Source organism: Dromiciops gliroides, chromosome 2 (genome assembly GCF_019393635.1).
Source record: "Dromiciops gliroides isolate mDroGli1 chromosome 2, mDroGli1.pri, whole genome shotgun sequence".
In the NCBI taxonomy this organism is placed as follows: Eukaryota; Metazoa; Chordata; class Mammalia; order Microbiotheria; family Microbiotheriidae; genus Dromiciops; species Dromiciops gliroides.
This window is the reverse complement of record NC_057862.1, coordinates 421716118-421736030: the sequence shown is the minus strand read 5'-3', so window position 1 is coordinate 421736030 and position 19913 is coordinate 421716118. Positions and strand designations below refer to the sequence as shown.

General features: G+C 46.5%; 1 protein-coding gene across 1 annotated transcript in view; it reads left to right on the top strand.

Annotated features, from left to right (window-relative positions):
• Positions 1-1324: 1324 nt before the first annotated feature.
• Positions 1325-19913, top strand: part of LMX1B (LIM homeobox transcription factor 1 beta) — a 183077-nt gene continuing 164488 nt past the window's right edge. Inside the window, 2 exon segments of the mRNA XM_043988952.1 lie at positions 1325-1463; positions 2300-2486. Of these exon segments, the coding sequence (XP_043844887.1) occupies positions 1325-1463; positions 2300-2486 (326 nt within the window).

The following is a 19913-nucleotide window of genomic DNA, read 5'->3' as shown; positions in this document are numbered from 1 at the left end:
TACTCCCCACCCCAACGCCGCTTTGACCCGTATCCCTTCCCCTCTCCCCCGAAGGGCCCTAAGACTCAGCTAGGGTTTGAACCCGCCACCTACCTCCCCTGCCCTGGGTCCCCTCCCAGCGACTGGCCCCGACATCGCGGCTTCTGCCTTGCACTTTCCCCTTCCCGGGAACCAAAGGAGCCACACTCCCAGTTCCCCGAAGTCCTCCAGCGCTGAGCTTTCTCGGAGTCATATATCTCTTTCTTCCCCTTTCTTATTAAAAAAAAAAAAGAAAGAAATTAAACAACAACAACAACAAAAAAAAACTTTGTCAATCCCCCCCCACCCCCCCATCCAAATTTTCCAAGAGGGTGGGGCTAGGACAGAGAAGGGAAGAGGAATTTTTCAACACAGACACAGTAAAAACTTTTTAAAGAGTTTGCTCTTGTTTTCCCTGAGCGTCCACGCTGGCTTGAGCCAGCAGCACCAGGGCCCTGGACCCTAGACGGTGCTGGCTGCACGCTTGGGGCCCAGAAAGCCCTTGGGGGGGCGCCCAGCGGCGGTACTATTTGACGTGGAGAAGACGGCTCATCCTAGCGCAGGGATACAAGACGCACCAATGGAGTTCAAATGTCAGGAAGTTTGAGGGAGGGGTGAGGCGGCTCCCGGGCCGGGAGTATCCCTCCGCCTCCAGCTCCAGCTCTAAACTGAGCGGCTCCTCGGGCGCACCATGGCACATTAATAGTGTGCAGAGCGCGCCCGGGAGCCCATCACCCCCGCTCCGCCCAGGACCCGACTGCGGGTCCTGCCCGGCACAGCCCGGCACAGCCTGGCATCCTCCACTTTCAGCCCTCGGGGGCCAGCTCTGTGGGGCCCCCTCGCCCGCCTCCTCCTTCTCCTCCTCTTTTCCTCCTCTGCTTTCTCGCCGCCTCCTCTTGCTGCTGCTGCCACCGCCGCAGCCAGGGAGCCTTTGCTGACAAACAGGTGACAGAAGCGACGGGAGTGTGTGCATGTGTGTGTGTGTGTGCATGTGTATCTGTGTGCGCGCGCGCGCGTGCGTGTGGGTGTGTGCGTGTGTGTACATACACCGGACAGATCCCGCGTCCCGGAACCACGGCCAGAACCCAGAGGAATAAGCCTCTCCTTTCGCCTCTTCTCCGGGGTCCTGCGAAACGTTTTAAACGCTTGAAAAAGAAAGAAAAGAAATTGATCCCCATCCTCCAGGGGAGTCTGGCCCGAGCCCCGCCGGGGTTCGCGTGTTGTCTCCTGGTCACGGGGAATAGAAAAGCAGACCACCGAGCCTCCTGGACCCCCGAGTCCACAGCTAGCCCTGTGTTGGCGCCCCATGGATATAGCAACAGGTCCCGAGTCTCTGGAGAGGTGCTTCCCCCGTGGACAGACCGATTGCACCAAGATGCTGGACGGCATAAAGATGGAAGAACACGCCCTGCGCCCCGGGCCCGCCACCTTGGGGGTGCTCCTGGGTGAGTGCGGAGGGAGGAGATGAGATGAGGGGGGGAGGATGGAGAGGGGCATCCCACAGTCGCATCGATAGTTTGGCCGTTCCTTGCCTTATTTCTCTAACATCCGCATGGGTTGAAACTAGGGCTCTGGAACTGAAAGTTGTCCCTAGCTGCAAGGAAGGGGGCGGGCGGTAGGGGCGGCCCCCAAAGTTTCGTGTCATTGACTAGAGACAGAAGTCGAATGAGCCCTGCTTTGAGCCGCTGCCGGAGAGGGACCCGACTGATAACACCGGTCCTAGTGTTGAAGTTTCTAGGACCATAGAATGTTAGAGATGGAACAAATCTTAAAGACTCATCTTGTTCAATCTTTTATAGTCGGAGAAACCGAGGCCCAGAGAGGGCAACTGACTTGCCCAGAGTCACTCAGCAAGTTAGTTGCAAAGCTGGCACTAGAACCTAGGTCTCCTAACTCCTAATTATATTTCTAATACTTTCTGCTACCTAGTCATTTCTTCTTTAATATAAGATTTATTTCCCGCTCCAAACCGTTTTTTAAAAAGCATTTCTTCTGAATAACTGGGACTGTGGGATTTTGACCTCTTTAATGTGCAGATTCCCCCTCTTCATGTCGACTAGGGACTAAGTCTGCCGGGCCAAGAGCACAGGGGTCAGGGTAGGGGACATGCAGGCAGTGTTCCCCGTAGCCCCGGTCCCTTCAGCCGGGAAGCTCCCAGAGCCCCGAGTCTGGCACCCGCGGGCTGCACCGGGAAGGCCGTGTCTGGCCGCGCCTCCCCTCCTTCAGCCCTTACTCATGGAACCTCCTCCCCCCTTCCCCCATTCTTGTCTCCCTTCCTCAGGCTCGGACTGCCCGCATCCCGCCGTCTGCGAGGGCTGCCAGCGGCCCATCTCGGATCGTTTCCTGATGAGAGTGAACGAGTCGTCCTGGCACGAGGAGTGTTTGCAGTGCGCTGCGTGTCAGCAAGCTCTCACCACCAGCTGCTACTTCCGGGATCGGAAACTCTACTGCAAACAGGACTACCAACAGTAAGAGCCTCTCCTCCTCTCTCCTCTTTCTTTATTCCTCCTCCTCCTCCTTTCCTCCTCCTCCTCTTCTTCTCCCATTTGCCACCACCAGGGCCGAGAGCACACAGGGACAGAGCGCTCTAGGGTCAGTGTCCCCGGAGTCCGGAGTCTTGAGCGGCTGCGCAGGGCGCAAAGGGAACTGCCCTGAGCCCCGGCGGGGGCAGTGCAGGCACACCGACTGTCTTCTGGCATCCTAGCCTAGAGTCCTACCCTCCCTCACGCACCAACCCTGGGCTCAGGCCTGAATACGAGTGACCCTACATGCCTTATGGGCCCAGCTCGCTGGTTAGCAAAGATCCATGAGCGTTGCGTAGTCCCTTGTCGCTCGCCTTAGGTGGGGTTCAGGAGAGCCGTGGTCTCTCCCACTCCAACTCGTCCAGGAACCCAGCGGCTTCTCTAAGTTAGTCCCTCAGCTCGGGTCTCTCTCATAGAGCTCCCCTTCCCACCTTCCCTTGGGGTGGCGAGGAAAAGTTGCCTTGGGCCTTCCTCCTACAAGGAGGTCACCTGCCTTGGCTACTCTAAGTCTCCGAGGCTAAGGTCCAGGCCCAGGCCAAAACAAGCCCTGCGCCTCTGGAGAGAACGCTCAGGCCGTGCTTTATCCATTGCTGTGCTCCGTGGTGGCAACTCTGAGCCTTTTGACTATTTCCTCGGGCCCGAAGCCTAGGAATACCGGGACTGAGCCCACGCGCGCTTTGCAGAGGCCCGGCTGCCTTATTTCTTGATCCTCTGACTCTCAGAGACTGTTTGGTTCAGTTTGGTTGGGTTTCCTAAAGACCTGGCGCCCTTCGAAGCAGGGAGGCCGCCGGCCGCCCCCGCACCGACCTAGGGTCTTGTTTCCCTCCTCCTCCTTCCCCAACTCCGAGTTGCCCTCGGCCCGGCCCGAGACAAAGGGAAGGGCGGTTCGGCCCCTTTTGTCCCTCGGCTTCAGGGGCCGCCGCCGACCGCCCGCCCTTTTCCAAGCCGGGTTTGTTCATAGCTGCAGTGGTTAGGCCGGTCTCCATGGGGACGGGCCCGGGGCTCTGGACCAAGGACTGCAGTGCCCAAGCGCTGGCCGTGGGAGGCTTCCTCTTGCTCTGGCCCCTGGGTAGGACCCTGGCCCTGGGTTCCTGAAGAGGGGCGCTTGAGCATTTCATCTAGCCCACGAAAGGACCCTTATTAGACCTTCCTTTGAAAAATGTTCTCCGTATGAAATTTAAAATAATAATAATCAGTGCTGCTGCTGCTGCTACTACCTAAACAGGATCCAGGCCGCCGTAACTGAATCCATGGGGTTTGGGTAAAGGGTATTGCTGGCTCTAAGGCGGGAACGGCTCCCGTGGCCCCAAGATTCAGTACCCGAGAGTCCCCAGACCCAAGGGCCCAGGACAGTGAATGCTCCATTGGGCTCTCTCTTGCTTCCAATGAGATCTCTCCGGTGAAATCTGCTTCTTACCGGACACTCAGACCCCAGCGGCTGAAGGAGCCAGAGCTCCCGGACAGGCAGCGGCAGGGGCAAGGAGGCGTGGGTGCTGGGGCTGGGGTAACTCCAGTTAGAAGAGTGATGCACTTCTTACTGCACTTTAATGTTTGTCCGGCTTGGCTCTTGGCCCAGGTCCTGGCTTAGGCAGTACTAGGGAAAACGACCTGGATCGAGGAATCTTTCACCCAGGTTCACAGGCACCTCTTTAAATGTGGCACCAGCTGGGCCCCCAGTTTTTGTGCCTTAGTCTTGACGAGTGGAGTTTTTCTCTTCATCTCCCGGTTACTACATTTTTGCCTCGGTGCCCTAAACTGTTTTTGCCTCGGAGCGTCTCCTCTAAATTCGGGCCAAGCTTTCCCATTATTTCGCTTTCAATAACTTTGCCGGAGGCAAGGACCTGATCAGACTGGAGCCAAGGAGGAAAGGGGTGTAGAGGAGGGAGCATCCATGTTTTGGCATCTATTCGGGAACCGTTTGTGCCATGCGGGGCCTTGTCTTTTTCCGGGAGAGGGCCGGGAGTTTCTGTCGGTTTATCTACTCTGGGCCACAGACAGAGCAGAAAAACCGCCCTGAGAGCAGACAGGCGAGGCATCACTCTAAGGGCAGATAATTCGCTTACTTTTCAGAAGCAAATTTAAAATTATGGAAATCTTCACCGAATATTTAACTTGCTCCTTTCCAACTGCACACCTAGAAAGGAACTGGCCCAGCAAAACTGAGGGGCAGTCAGGGAACTTTTTAGGATCCGGGTTTGAACTGTTTGTTCGACTAATGATTTGGTTTCTTGGCAGTTTAACCCAGTGAGAGCTGCTTTTATTGAAAGGGAGAGAGAAAGAAGGGGAAGCAGAGAGAGGGAAAAAGGAGAAAAAAGAGTGGAAGAGAAGAGAGAAAGGGGAGGAGAGGGAAGGGGAAAAGAGAAAGAAGGAAAGGGAAAAGAGAAAGGGGAGAAGAGAGGAAGAGGAGAAGAAGAGATAAAGGAAGAAAGGGAAAGCAGGGAAAGAGAAAGAAAGAGAAATCAGTGAAAGAAGAATAGGAAAGAGGGGAAGGAAAGAGGAGAGAGAAAGCACACAAAGTGAATGCGTTTCCAATACAAAATAAAGGGAATGGTGATTTTTTTTTAATAGAGTAAGTGGTAAGAGTACATTGCTTACTTTTTTATTGCAAATTCATTAAGATAGATTGGAGAAAGGCATGATTCGTATATAGGATACTGCACAGTCTAGTAAACCTCAAGTTTTATTTGGGTCTTTACATTTAAAATTTTTCTCTTGAGGTTACATAGGCAAAATTGAATAAGGCAGGATCCCCTAACCCCCAAACTATACCAGATCAGAACCTCTTTCCATTGTCCTCCAGGCACAGGTGACAAATCTTCCCAGGCCCTCCTGGGGCAGCCAAGATCAGGTGCCAAGATCACAATTGTTCTTTAAAAATTTGCTTTATTTGTTTATAGAGGAAGAGGCTGAAGGTCTTGGGTGGGTTGTGAGTGCCTGTTTTTGTCACTTGGCTCCATCCAGATGCACATATTGGATTTTTTTTTTCAAGGGATCAGAAGCATGTAAAATGTGGAGAGCCGCTGTCATTTGCTAGAAAGATAGAAAGGTTGTAGAGCAAAATTTCAAAATGTAATCTGGCTGCTATCACTAGAATCGGGCTTTCTGTTGAGAAATGCTTGTTGTTTGTCTGCTCCTCTCACTGAATTAACAAAACTAGAGTCAGTAAGGAGTTTGCATTTCAGACCTTGTGTGATGATGGGATTCCACTAGGAAATAAAGCCATTTAAAAAATAGCTTTGTCTTAGAACCTCCCTATAGTATTGTACTCATGAGCTCCTGCCCATCTATATTGCATCCTGTATATGTATATGTTTGTATCCATATATAAGTACACATTTGTATGTCTATGTAAATCCCTGCCTCTCTGTTAGTACAGTATATGGATGTGTGTATATATATATATGCATCTGTGCATTTCTATCCCTGTACTCATATTTCCGTGTACAGTGTGTGTGAGTTCCTCTGCTTCTTTGTCTGTGGTACAAAGTGCATGGATATGTGTGTGTGTGAATCTCTACCCTTTTGAATGTGGTATTCTGTATGTACATGTAAAGCCCTGGTCCTCTGGCTGTTGTATATACACACAAGAGTGCACACCCATACCCACACACACACACACACACACACACACACACACACAGAGTGACTCCCTGCTCCAGTCTTTGGTAGTGTGTGTATGTGTGTGTGCAAGTGTGTGAATTCCTACCTGCCTATGGATGGGCAGTGTATGTATGGTATATGTTAATCCCTGTTTGTGGGTAGTGTGTGTGTGTGGGCAGGGACAGGGATTATGATATTGAGATTTGATGGACTCTGTTTACCAAGGGATCTGGGCATCATTCATAGTCCTCATGGGTTGTAGAGGTAGATCCTGAGCTGAGTAGGGCAGGGCAACATTACTAAAGCAGAGCCAAACTACTTCAGCCACTGGGACAAAGATTGGGCAAAGGCCACCCCTACCTCCATACTCTCTTTTCACCAAAGGGACTTTTGCAAAGGAATATAATCTTTACTTGCCCTTCCTGACTGATCTAATCATTTATGGGGTACTTTGAGACAGGCAGGCAGGCAGGCATATGAGCAGGCAGGAGAAATCTTTCCCATCTAGATGGAGACAATCCAGTTAGTACTCAGAATGTGAAGGTCTGCCGGGGTTTCCATGCCTTAGTTAGTCTCTACATGCTAGAGTTGAGTTGTGTGGTCATGGACCTTACAAGCCAGACAGGGCTAGGGATGGTGCTGCTAGAGTTGCTGACAATCACAACCTGCATGTATTTTGTATGCTTCCTCATTGGCCTGTGGTTTCAGAGTGCTTACATTCACTGGTCATTTGGGGGAGAATCATCTCCAAAAGCAAAATGAGAGAATAGTCTTTGGGTTTGGAGGGGCTGGTATTGGCTTTACTGATCACCAGAGAATAAATGTTATGAGAGACCATGACCATAGCTTCCTCCTTCCTCCTAAGGCCTGCTCAGGAACAGTGTGCCTATGATCTCGAGAGAGAGCTCATTGACTGATCAGAAAGAACACAAACTCCTTTGTTACCACTGGACCTTTTAGCAGAGGGACAACTTGGGTAGATGGGCTTGGAGGTTGGAGGGATCAGAGAGAGATGGTCTAAAACAAATAATCATATATTACATATGAGACAAACAGCTGGTCAGTGTTGACTGTACTTGCCATTTCTGATTCCCTGCTAAATTGTTTTTAGTCTTTTTCTTGCACTAATTGAATTCCCATTTCAAAACTTGCTCCCAGTTCTCTTTTTTAGCACATTATAGGTTTGTGTACAACCTGACTTTGGTGGTAATTGTGTTCTTGCCCCTCTCCCCAAGTACTATGCTGTTTTAGTGGGGCCTGTAAACTTCGTGCCTTTCTTAAAGATCTTATTCATTAAATAGCTACATCAGATCTTGCTTGTAACTCTTATTTAAAATAGCACGAAGCCTGTTTGCCTTAAGAAAAAAATTAGAGGGTCCAAGTCTCTCCTTACTTGTAGAAGCAATTGGAAAGCTGTATGCTGGACCTAGGTGTACTGGCTGATCAACAATGTCCAGCATGGGGGGGGGGGGGGCCCGCAGGTCGGGGAGGGAGAATAAAGAGACCAAAATTCTCTCTTTCCCTGTCTTGGGTGGGAAGGACAGCTTTTGAGGCAAACTTAAAATGGATCAGGGGGTTAAATGAGGAGGCTGTGTGAGTAGTGTTGCAACAGAAAAAGCCCAACCCTGACTCAGATCTGAATTGTGAGGCCCAGTGATTTATTTATTCCGTGAGCTCTCTGTCAGGAGGGCCCTCTTGGTGCGGTGGATTAAGATGGAATAGATCCCGGTCAGATCTCAGCATTCCAAGCCATCGGGAGCTAGAAGGCAGTAATTAACTTTGTAATATTGGCCGAGTGTCTGAGCCCTTGCACAGACGAACCTTATTATTGGCTTGAGCACGGAGATGGGAATCTGTATGCATGTGATGTTACAGTACCAAGCTCTTTCTCGAACTTCGAGCCGTTACAATGGAAACGTATCCACATCTGTAAAAAGCGGGGCGTTGGACTAGATAATCTCCCAAATCTCTTCCAACTAGAAAAATCCCAGGATCCTAACAATGATGGGGGGTTGGGGTGGAGAGTGGATGTTAGCAGAATGGCTGCTGGGGGTCCCTGGAGGGGATTTGGCACATTATTTAGCGGGGGAAAGTATTTAAAATACAAGAAAAGCCACAATAAAGGAGGACTAGAATTTGTCTCGGTTTCTGGGTTTCCTTTAGAAAAATATCAGCTTAGCCAGATGACACACTGCTGCGGACCGTGTGCCTGAGTTAGAAATCGCTTTGAGCTTTCGTACCTCGCAAACTTCTCCGATGTTGACCTAAATTCATCCCTCCATCGCTCCAGCATGCACTACCAATGGACCGACTTGTGAAAAGGGGCTTTGCAATAAGTTGAAGGGGTGGAGAGGGGTGGAGGTGGAAGGGTGTAGCCACGAGACAAGTTTGACTGGAAGAAATTAATAAATTGTATTGCAAAGAAAAGCTTTGCTCTAAAATCCCAACACAAAAGCAAAGAAGCTGAGTGCGGGTGGGAGAGGCAGGCCTCTCCCCCTGCTGCTTAGCCTGCCAGAGTGGGTGTACCTGAGCTATGGCCAGAGAAGGAGGGCGCCGAACGCTGCCGCCACCGCCGCCATTGGGGTTCTTAGCATGAAATTTTCAGGACGTATATTGAGGCCTCAACCTACTATCACTAACCTGAGGGGTTGGTTGGTTCATTCTTGGGGAAAATAATTAAACGAGCCCCAGATCAATGCGTTCCAGGAAGGTCACCTTGGGTAAAGAGGCAAGAGGATGGAAAGACCTATTTTTCATTTCATGGATGTGTGTGTGCAAGCGTATATGGAATTTTTTAAAATTCAAAGGCAAATTTCTAAACTCCTTTTGGTTTTATGAATGGTGTTAGGTTGTAGATTTTCAACCTAAAGTAGTTGATTAAAATAGGGAACCCAAATAGCATCTTTTTTTTTTTTTTTGGTCTCTACATCATGGAATGAAGGGAAAACGTAGCTTTCAGAACTTCTCATTCCTGGTGATGAAAAAAAATGTTTTTTGACTTCGCTGTCCAGGGGGTAAAAACATTTTACTTCATTTGATAAAGAGTCTCCTCTTCGCTGTTTTCCCAGGGTAGATTTAATATTTGTATGTGTGTGGTGGAGCCGGGATCTCTAGGTTCTCCTTCTAACTAGTATTCTAGGCATTTGGTCCAGCAATGACCGTAATTCTCTTCTTGCCCTGGCTCACGGTGATTTCCTTTTCCATTTTCTTAATGCTGCTAGGTGGGTTATATGAACGGAAGGGAGGGATGGAGAGAAGGTCAGATAACCGGACAATTGAACGAAATGCCTAGAGGCTTTGAGGGCAGGGAGACCGGGCTGGAGAGCAGGCGTGACTACCTTGCCTCCAACAAAGACAATCCCTGGGGACACATGCCCCCAGATGTTCTACAGCAGCGCACTGGGAGAAAAGGAGGGCGAGAACGCAGCAGGTTCTCACGCAGGAGGGGAGAAATTTTTATTTTGCTGATTATCATTGCTAGTACTCTTGTCATTTTCCAGAAGGCGGGAGCAAAACGTATTGCTTCTCTTTAGTCGCCTTCTTTCCGTTGTTTAAAACCCCAGAACTAAAGGGGAAAGCTGTGACTGCTATCTCTGAGGAGCGGCGGGGAATCTTTTGTAATAGTCGCTCTCGTTTCTATAGCGCTCTTAAGTCCAGAGAACGCTTTCCTCTCAACATTCCTGGGCGAGAGGGAGATCGTTTTAAAAATCATTACCCACATGTTTTCAAGTGTCCGGGAGGTGTCCCAGTCTGTCCTTAAAAGGAATTGTTATTCTGAGTTAGCATTTATTTGTCCCTGGGTCAAATTATGTCCTTTTGAAGGAAGCGAACCATTCCCTCCACATCTGAGAATAAGTTCTCTCTAGCACGACTGGTGTGAGCTGCCGAAGTCACACTGACATTTTTATGCCGCTGAAGAAAATTCTGTCGGTGCATCCCAGAAATGCCTAGAAGTAGAGAGGCTGACTTAGCAGTGTTTGGGCATTTCACGCTTGACCCTAACAGGACAGGCTTCCTTCTGTCATTCAGAGGTCTTTCCACCTCTAAGTAAAGCAAGGAGAGGTTCTTTCTCTAGTGTCTGGAGGGGCTAGTCATTCATCAAACGCAAGCCGCTTTTCCATCAGAGATACCGGGAAAGGAAAGGAAAGGAAAGGAAAGGAAAGGAAAGGAAAGGAAAGGAAAGGGAAGGGAAGGGAAGGGAAGGGAAGGGAAGGGAAGGGAAGGGAAGGGAAGGGAAGGGAAGGGAAGGGAAGGGAAGGGAAGGGAAGGGAAGGGAAGGGAAGGGAAGATAAAAACAGAAGAAAATAACCAGAAACAGTGAAAAAACGAGAAAGTGAGAAAATCAGAGAAAAAGAGAAGGAAAGAAAAATCAGATAGTAAGAAAATCAGAAAGTAGGAAAAGGAAGGAAAGTGTGAAATAAAAAGAGAAAGTAAGAGAAAGAAAATCGGAGAAGAGAGGAAGAAAATCGAAAAGAGAAAGAGAAAGAAGGAAGGAAGGAAGTACCCCACCTCAGTCAGTCAAAATGAGGGGTGCGTTAATACCCACTCCACACCAAGGGGGCATATTCAGGGAAAACAAATTCCCCCTTTTCTTCAGGGCTTATGGAAAGGAGAATTATGTAATTCTCCTTCCATTGCAGCCTTGTCTGTCGTCTGGAAAGGATTTTTATCCTGAGGAGGTGGCGAATTCCTGGAGGAGTCTTGGGGGAAGGAGTGTAGGTGGGGGTTCCAACAAGCTGTCACAAAATAGAGTATAATCGCTTGTATTACAGCCCCAAGGTCTTGGGACCTGAGACGTGGGAGGGTGTGCACTTTTAGTGTGTGTGCATATTGTATCTTTGTATCTATGTGTACAGAAATGCTTCTGTGCGCTGGGTATAATAGAAGAGACTCTAAGTCAGAAGACCTATGTTCAAATTCTGGCTCCATTTATCCTTATTTGTCATGTAATAGAGGAAAAAGTCGCTTTGCCTCTCTAAACCTCAGTTTCCCCCTCCATAAAATGGAAATAATGATAGCTTGCCTACCTCACAGAGTTGTGAGGAAAGCACTTTGTAAACTATAAGAAATTAAAGCAATGTCAGCTGTTATTATTATTACTAGCATCATTATTATTATTTTGCCGCTGGAGTTCAGATAGAAACAAGTCTATCCTGCTATTGGGACAAGTCTATCCTACTATTATTCTTTTACCATTTTATATTTAATGTTCTGAGTATTATTATTATTATTATTATATTTATGCAATGGATTAGCTACCTCTTTCCTAAATCCAGAATTCTAAGAAATGCCGTCATGCCTGCCCTAGTTGGCGGGAAGGAGCACGTCTTCGCTTCTGGTCAAGGACTAAAAGTGGAGTTGTTAGGAAAGGGTTAATTGAGTCCAGTCTATATTACTGTGCATAGTTTCCCCCCCCACACACACACACACTCCACCCCCCAGTCCTACGGCCATTTTGCCCAGGTAAGATGCACCCACCTCTGTCGCTGGGGAAGGCAGGAGGGAATGTCGGGCGCTTTGATTTTTATTATTTTTTTTAAGGTTAAAAAAAAAGTGGTTCTAGTCGTGGGGTGAATTTTTTCCAGATTGCCTGGCCTCGCTGCCGGGCTGCCTCCCCTCTGTGGCTGCCGCCTTATTGTGGCTCTACAATGATGAAGGTGATTTGAAGTCACACATTCTCGGGGGCGTTTAGCGGCACATTCCTTTCCATGGAAGTGATTAGTACATAGAAAGCTTTCCTCTCCGAGTCCCCCCACCGCACCTCCCCCCAGCCGCTCCTGCTCTGCGCTCCATGGCCGCCAGTTTCTTTTGTAAGGTTAAAACACCTTAGATACTAATTAAAACTCAGCCTTGTGGGCTGGCACCAAGGGCTAAGAAGAGAGGGACGCCGACACCTTCCCCTCCGCAGGGGAGACCAGCATGATCCGGTGTGGGCAGTTAAGGAGGTTGAATCTCACGTTTTTAAGGGGGAGGGGGGAAGGGGAGGGAGGGAGAGAGAGAGAAAGAGGGAGAGAGAGAGAGAGAGAGAGAGAGAGAGAGAGAGAGAGAGAGAGAGAGAGAGAGAGAGAGAGAGAGAGAGAGAAAGAGGGAGAGAGAGAGAGAGAGAGAGAGAGAGAGAGAGAGAGAGAGAGAGAGAGAGAGAGAGTTGACTTTTGTCTTCCATTTGCGTGATGAGGATGGTCATAATAACGTCTCTTTTTCCAAGCGCTTTGAGGTTTACAATCTCTTTTCTTCACGGCTACCTCAGAAGAGAGGGAATGTAAGGATCACACCCCTAATTTAGCTGAGATTTAGGCAGGAAATTTCCTAGGACTTGAGAATAGGTGGGGACCTTACATCCTTGGCAACCCTCCTCCACCCCTTATTTTTCTAGCAAGGAAGCAGAGGCCAGGAAGATGAAGTGATTTGCCCAAGGAAACACAGTAGGTGGCAGAGCGGACATTCAAACCCGGGTTGTTGGACCCCAAATGCAATGCCTGTTCTAGGATAATACACTGCAGAATCAAATCACAGCATCTGAGATGGAAGGGCAAGTCCTCCATCCCACAGCTATGGAGGAATACTTCTTTGCAATGTCCTGACAAGTGTCCACCCAACTTCTGTTTGGAAACCTTCAGTGATGTGGAGCTCACTCCCAATGAGACAGCCCCTTTGAACAGCTGTGGTGCTTAAAGTTTCCTTTCACAGACCCAGCAGACATTTTCCCCTCTGCAACATTCTCCTCCCAGTTCTTATTTTGTCCTCTAGGACCAAGGAGAACAAGTCTAACCTTCCACATGACAGCCTTTCAGTTTGGGGAAGGGAGTGACCCTGCTCCTCTTAATTTTTATCTCTTTCCAAAGCTAAACCTTTCCTGTTCCTTCAAGCAATCCCTAAATGGCATGGTTTCTGGTCCCTTCTGGAACTGCCTAATAGCTTGCTAAGGCTCACCAAGCTAAGAACTGGATGGTTTTGGTCTCAAACACAGGTCTGCTGATTCTAAGGGCAGCACTTAATAGGTAAAGATGGCCTCTGACTCCAGACTACAGGGTGTGTTATCAGCGATGGCCATCAGTAGCCTGACCGTGGACATTTCACCAGGTATTTATCTCTCCCTCTTCAACAGATCCCCATCCCCCATCCCCTGGTGGCTGTCTCTTTTGGCTTTAATTCAGAGCCTAATCCAAGAGCTCCCAGGTTCAAAGCCCCGGCTCCCCAGACCAGGCAGAAATTAGTAGAAGTGAAGGAATGCACGTCACTGGTGGCTCAATGTCATAGTCCTCTCTCAGGAGAGACGGCTGTGTTTGGTTTTGCGGAAATCACATTGAGAAGTCGGGGCTTGTAGCAAAGTGAGTGCCAGAAGGATGTGAGGCTGAGTCCAGGGACATTGCTCAGCTCCTCCCACCTTGGGCCGGGCAGATTTCTTAACCTGAAAGAGATCCAGAAAACAAGCTCCTTCTGGATCCAAAAGGCTAATTGACTTTCAAGAACCTTCCAGGGTCCACATTCCTCTAACCCCCAACACCTTGAGGGCCTGCTGGTGACTAACACCATTCCTGGTGTTACAAACATACCCTCTCATTCCTATTACTAGATATACTGTAATTCAGCATTATGGCCTCCTCAAACACCGAACTGAATTCTCCTGAGGAAGAAGGCTATCTATCATCTATCTATCTATCTATCTATCTATCTATCTATCTATCTATCTATCTATCTATCTATCTATCTATCTACTATCCATCTATCATCCATCTATCTATCTATCATCTTTCTTTCCATCATCTATCTAGCTACCTATATACATATATGTATTTCTTATATACATATAAATGTATACATTATATGTGAAGTCTATGTTTCCTTGAATATATTTATATTTATATTGTTCCTCTGGTGTTTCCTGGGGGACCATGCATGGAATTTTCCTCTGAAAAATCCTACTGTGTCTCATCCCACCTTCCCATGGTGTAGGGTGCCCAGACCAGCTGAAAAGCATTATGGTACTCAGGCTGCATTGGGAGTTTTTCCTTGCTCTTCCACTTCCTAGACAGATGATTTGGGACAAATCCCTGCCCCTTCCTCTTCCTTCGCTTGTTTACTCCTCATCTGTAGAATACGGATGATGAGACTTGTATCCTGCCTCACAAGTTGTTATGAAAAAGGTAAAGCTTAAAGTACTATAGAAATAGAAGATGGATGGGTGGATATGAAAGTAGATAGATAGATGATAGATAGATAGATAGATAGATAGATAGATAGATAGATAGATAGATAGATAGATAGATAGATAGATAGATAGATAGATAGATAGATAGGTAGGTAGGTAGGTAGGTAGATAGATAGGTAGATAGATAGATGATAGATAGATAGATAGATAGATAGATAGATAGATAGATAGATAGATAGATAGATAGATAGATAGATAGCCATGACCGACCCATGCTTAGGAAAAACATCCAAAAAGCCAACTATGGATTCCTGTGTCCTTGAGTACCAGTATCCTGCCTGATGCCCACACTGGACCTGGAGAACAAGCATTCAGGTTACTAATTTACCATGTGGAAGTATTCTGGTTGTGCAGTATAGGCAAGCTGTGGGGACAAAGAGCAGCTTAGGTCTGATGGGGGCTTCTTCTAAAAGACCCCCAGATAGAAATGGTGGCAAGAGGACTGAACTTGGAGCCAGGACATCTGGATTCCATTCTAGGTTCTTCTACTTACTAGCTATATGACTTTGAGCAAGTCATTTCCTCTGGGCCACAGTTTCTTCATCTGTAAAATAGAGATAATGATACACAACCTTCCTCAGACAGTCATGATGAGGAAAACACTTTAATAAATATTATGGAAATATGAGTTGTGGTTTTAATAGGGAAATCCAGAACCTGTAGCTCCAGAGTAGCATTGAGTTAGCTGTTGCCTGAGGTAGGAAGTAACTTTTCAACCACCATTGCCTTCTTCCTGCCCCCCCCACCCAAGCACTAGGTCAAGCTAGGCCCATCCCACTGTGGCTCTGAGTATCCTGTTAAGTAAGTGAAAGGGCAAATACAACGTAGCTCTGATTGTGGTTTGGTTATTAGGGGCTTTAAAAAATTTAACTCCTCTTTCGACCTTGGTTAGTCTGAGGGTTAGAAGGATACATTCAGTGACAGGAGCCATAACTTTCAATTTGTAGCTTTTGGAGGGTGTGGGGGGAGGGGGTCACCCAGCCATTTATAGAGCCAATTGTAAGTTGTCACTCAGGCAAAAACATACAAAAGCACCACCCAACAGTGATGTTGATCATCAGCCTGTCAGGCCAATCTTAGTGCTGGAAGAAACCTTAGAATACAGAACTCTGTATTCTAGAACAGTGATCAGAGAATGTTAGAACATTAATGTTTGAATGTTAGAACTGGAAGGTACCACAGAATAAACAAAGCCAGGGCATGTGATTATATAATGTTAGAATCCATTCCAACTACAGATGTGGAAATAACATCGACAAGGAGAAAAACCTAAATTACATATATTTTATGGCCATTTTAGTAGGGAAAAAAGTGTTTTAAAAAGTTTATTCAGGAAATAGAGGAAGTTAAGTGGTAGACATTTGCCATCTCATCAGCCAGTTGGTGATCTCCATTCCTGTCATAAATGTCTTGTGTCATTTGATGCCAAAACCAACATGATTTTGTTCCCCAGTGGCCTATATGGTTTTTTTTGCAGTAAATGTTTATTTGTTAATAATATACTTTAAACAGCCCAGTCTTGACCTCAAGTCTCTTGAAGCATCCATCTTCCCCCAGAAAAATCTTTCAAAGTTTGTGTAATTTTTTTAGGAGAAGGTGTAATTGATGGGACAGTGAAGGGCCCTGTGTTTGCTTTAACTACTGCAGCTGCGTGGATTAGCTGTTTATAAGGGCCCACTGTGCTGTGAATAGCGACTTTCTTAGATTTCAAGCCTGGTTGACAGCACTTCCTCAGGGTTCTTTACATTTGCTAGGTCTGATCAGTAAAAATAAATTTTTGTACTGGCTCTTCCTTTGGTCTTTCCTTTCGAAATATTGTATCAGTTTCTATTGAGCTTCCTGATTTTACAATAATTCTCTGTTTATTAGCCCTAGGTCATTAGCCAAGAAGGGCAGCAGTACTGGGCCAACTATGTGATTCCTGAGGTGATCAAGAGTTTGGATTGAATGTTTTTTCTAAATTTATAGCCCATAAATTGAAACCAAAGAATCACAGGATCTTAGACACAGAGGATGTTAGGGAGGGAAGGGGGCTTTAGAAAAAATTATATCAGAACAAAGAACATAGCATGCCAGAGCTTAAAGCGACCTTAGGACATAGAATATACTACAGAATAGAAAATATTAGAACTGGAAAGGGCTTTAGAGCACAAAACATCAACTGGAAGGAACCTTAGGACAAAGGATGATAGAATATATAATAGAGACTTTTAGAAAACTGAAAGAAAACAGATCATGGAATGTTACATGCTACACAGAATGTTAGAGCTGGAAGAGACTTTTAAAAGGAATTTGTTAACATTATAAGGGAGCTTAAAATATGGATTCTTAGATCATAGACACTTGAAGGTCAGAGCTGGAAAGGCCCTTAAAACACAGACCATTGAATTTCAGAACTGGGAGCATTCACCCAGTCCAACCTAACCCTTTCATTTTAGAGGTAAGGCAACAGAATCCAAAAGAGAGAAAGTGATTCGCCTAACATCCCAGGGCCAGTTGTGACAGAATTGCTCCCCAATAGGCATTGCTCTGGACTTTTAATGTGCTTTCTGCTAATGCTTATATGAGGAGTACCTTCACCTGCATCAGGACTAAGAAGGACAAACAATTAATTTTCAGAAAGGTGTTTCTGAAAAGAAACTCAGATGTCTGGAATTCCACCTCCTGAAACAACAGTGACATTTGACCATTCCAACAATGAGGGTTTGTGAAGGTACTTGGGAGATGCTGAGAGCAGAGGTGATGAGCCGCTAAGCAGTGCCGCCCCCCTGGTAATCACAGTCCACTGCTCTGCTGACTTTGTGTTCAAGCTGCAGTTTGCAGCAGTTTGGCCCCAACACGGGCCAGGCCTTTCCCGCCTTTAAGGGGCTTTGCCTTGAAAATCGATAGTGAGGCTGAATTTTGTGCAATGAGACTTCATCCCTTGCAATGACTGGGAGTGGGTGAGGGGCAGGAGGAGGAGCAGGAGCTCTCACAGGACATGTTGCTGGGTGTTACAGTTTTTCCCTCCCTACACAGTATTTCAGCTGTGACTCTAGGGCTGTCACGTGGTTCAGTGATTGCCATAGTTACTCTGGCCCGGGCATAAATGCTCTGGGAGCTGGGAGAGGCCTTGTAGATGCAGGAAGGAGCTCAGTCCCAACCTCATAAGCTGCTTTGGAGGGGTTGGGGTGGGGGGGAAGATTGCTTATCCTTCCTGAAAGAAAGAAAACAATTGTTTATGGCCACACAGATTCCTAGAATTTTAGAGCTGGAAAAGGCTTTAGATCATGGACTGTCAGAATATGAAATAATAGCAGGCCTAAGAACATAGAGTATTTTTTCAGAACATAGAATATTAAAGAATTAGAAGTGACTCAAGAACATAGAACACTAAAACACAAAATGTAGAATGTTAGAACAGAATATACAATTTTAGAACCTAGACCATAGAATGCCAGGGCTGAAAGAGACTTTAGAGAGCAACTATTCCATCACATTCGTTTTTCAGAGAAAGAAACTATGCAACATAGCCTGTCTAATCCAGAATCAAAATACTTCAAGTCCAAGTATATTTTAAGCATACTCATTTTTTTCCTTGAAAAGGGACTGACAGAAAGGTCTAGATATTATAATTTGGGGTGATGCTCACTCATTAATTTATTCACCAACCACTTATTAAGTTCCTAATTTATTAAATTCTTATATGTACGTGTGTGTATGTATATGTATTGTGTATATGTACATATATAGAGACACAGACAGAGAAGGAAAGGAAGGAGGGAAGAAAGAGAAAGGAAGGAAGGAAAGAAGGAAGGAAGGAAGGAAGGAAGGAAGGAAGGAAGGAAGGAAGGAAGGAAGGAAGGAAGGAAGGAAGGAAGGAAGGAAGGAAGGAAGGAAGAAAAAAAAAGAGAGAGAGACTCTGATGTCATGGAACTTACTGAGAACAGTTGTCCATTCTGGGGACATAAGCAATGAAGGCTTCTGGGATGCCGATCATATATAGGAATGCATATTCTTTGGCCTCATTTTACTTTCCCGGGCTATTTCTACATTATTTGAAAGCAGCACTTTTGGCTTTGCTGACTTTAATGAAGAGGGTGCCCAGCAAGTACTAAGTTCTATCTTGATCGCCTTTAAATTGTAGTTATTGGGTAGCAGGTAAATGAGGAAGCAGGACCAGCACCTGCTGGGTTTGCTCACCAGTTCAGGAAGGAGGCACCTGGCAATGGGGGTGGGGTGGGGGACACGGTGTGGTCAAGGAAGCCTGGAGGTTAGCACTGGGTCCCTTGGAGAGAAACGGCTTTAGAAAAGCAGTAGCAGACAGAAAGGGAGTCAGGACCACTTCTAAGAATCAACCTCTGTCCTTTAACGTGCCCCTTCATTAGGGATAGGACCTTTGGGGAGAAGTGAAAAGGTTAGAATAACTTCTACCCCCCTGGGGAACTAGTGCTTCCTGTGATGGGGATCAGAGCCGAAGACCAGAATCCTGCTGCTAGCAGGGCAACCACAAGGCCCCATTTCTTCCCATCCTCCCCCCTCTCCCTTTGCTAAGACCTTTTCCTCTTCCCTTCCTCCTTCCCTGCCTGCTCCTGCTTCTTCTGTTGTTACCACACACCACCCCCCTCTCCACATAACACATACCCTCCTTTCTTCCTCTTTTTCTTTCCTTTCTGTCTGGATTCCCGGCTCAGGTTTAGAGTTTCAATAAACTCAGATGTCATTCAGGTGAATATTGAAGGCCATGTTCTCTTGGCTCACCTTCCAAACTCCTGCAGCTTTGATGAACATTAGTATGCTCAAGAATTGTTGTTGTTCTTGTTGTTGGTGTTTTTGGTCTTCATCTAAGATGTTAAGACCTCAAATTCTAATGCAGTCATATGTTCTCTAATTTTTTTCTTCAATGTGAACTTTTCATTGAGAATTTAATTTTATAAAAGGATTGGATTACCATCACAGGCAAAGGGGTACTGGGCTTGCAACTCAGATCTTGGATTCAAATCTTGGCTTTGTTACTAGTTATGTAAACCGGGACAAGACATTTGCATTCCTTGAAGAGGCTGGACTAAACTACCTCTAATCAATAAATCAATCAGTCAACAAGAGCTCACTATGATTCAGGCACTGAGGTTACAAATAAAATAAATGAAACAATTCCTATTCACAAGGAACTTATTTTCTAACAGGGTAGACAAGGACACACACACACACACACACATACACACATATATATCCAGAATAAATAGGAATAAATGCAAAGAGAGTGGATTTTCCAGTTCTGAAGCCTTTGACCCCAGGAAGTCCAGCTTGGGCACTGCTGGGACATTATGCAGAGAGAGACCTTTCCTCTCTGGATCTCAGTATCTTTCTTTGCAGAATGAGGGGATAGATTCAATGACCTCTCAGGTTCTCTCCCAAGTATAAATCCTTTTCTCTAGCTGTAGCCTATAATCTATTTTCATATTCAGCAAAACATCCACTTTTTCAATTCTTTCCCCTGACTCTGATCTGCTCTTATTCCAGTTTCCCTGCTATAAAAGAATCTCAGAAGATCCCTTGATTGTTCATTTTATTCACACCCCCCC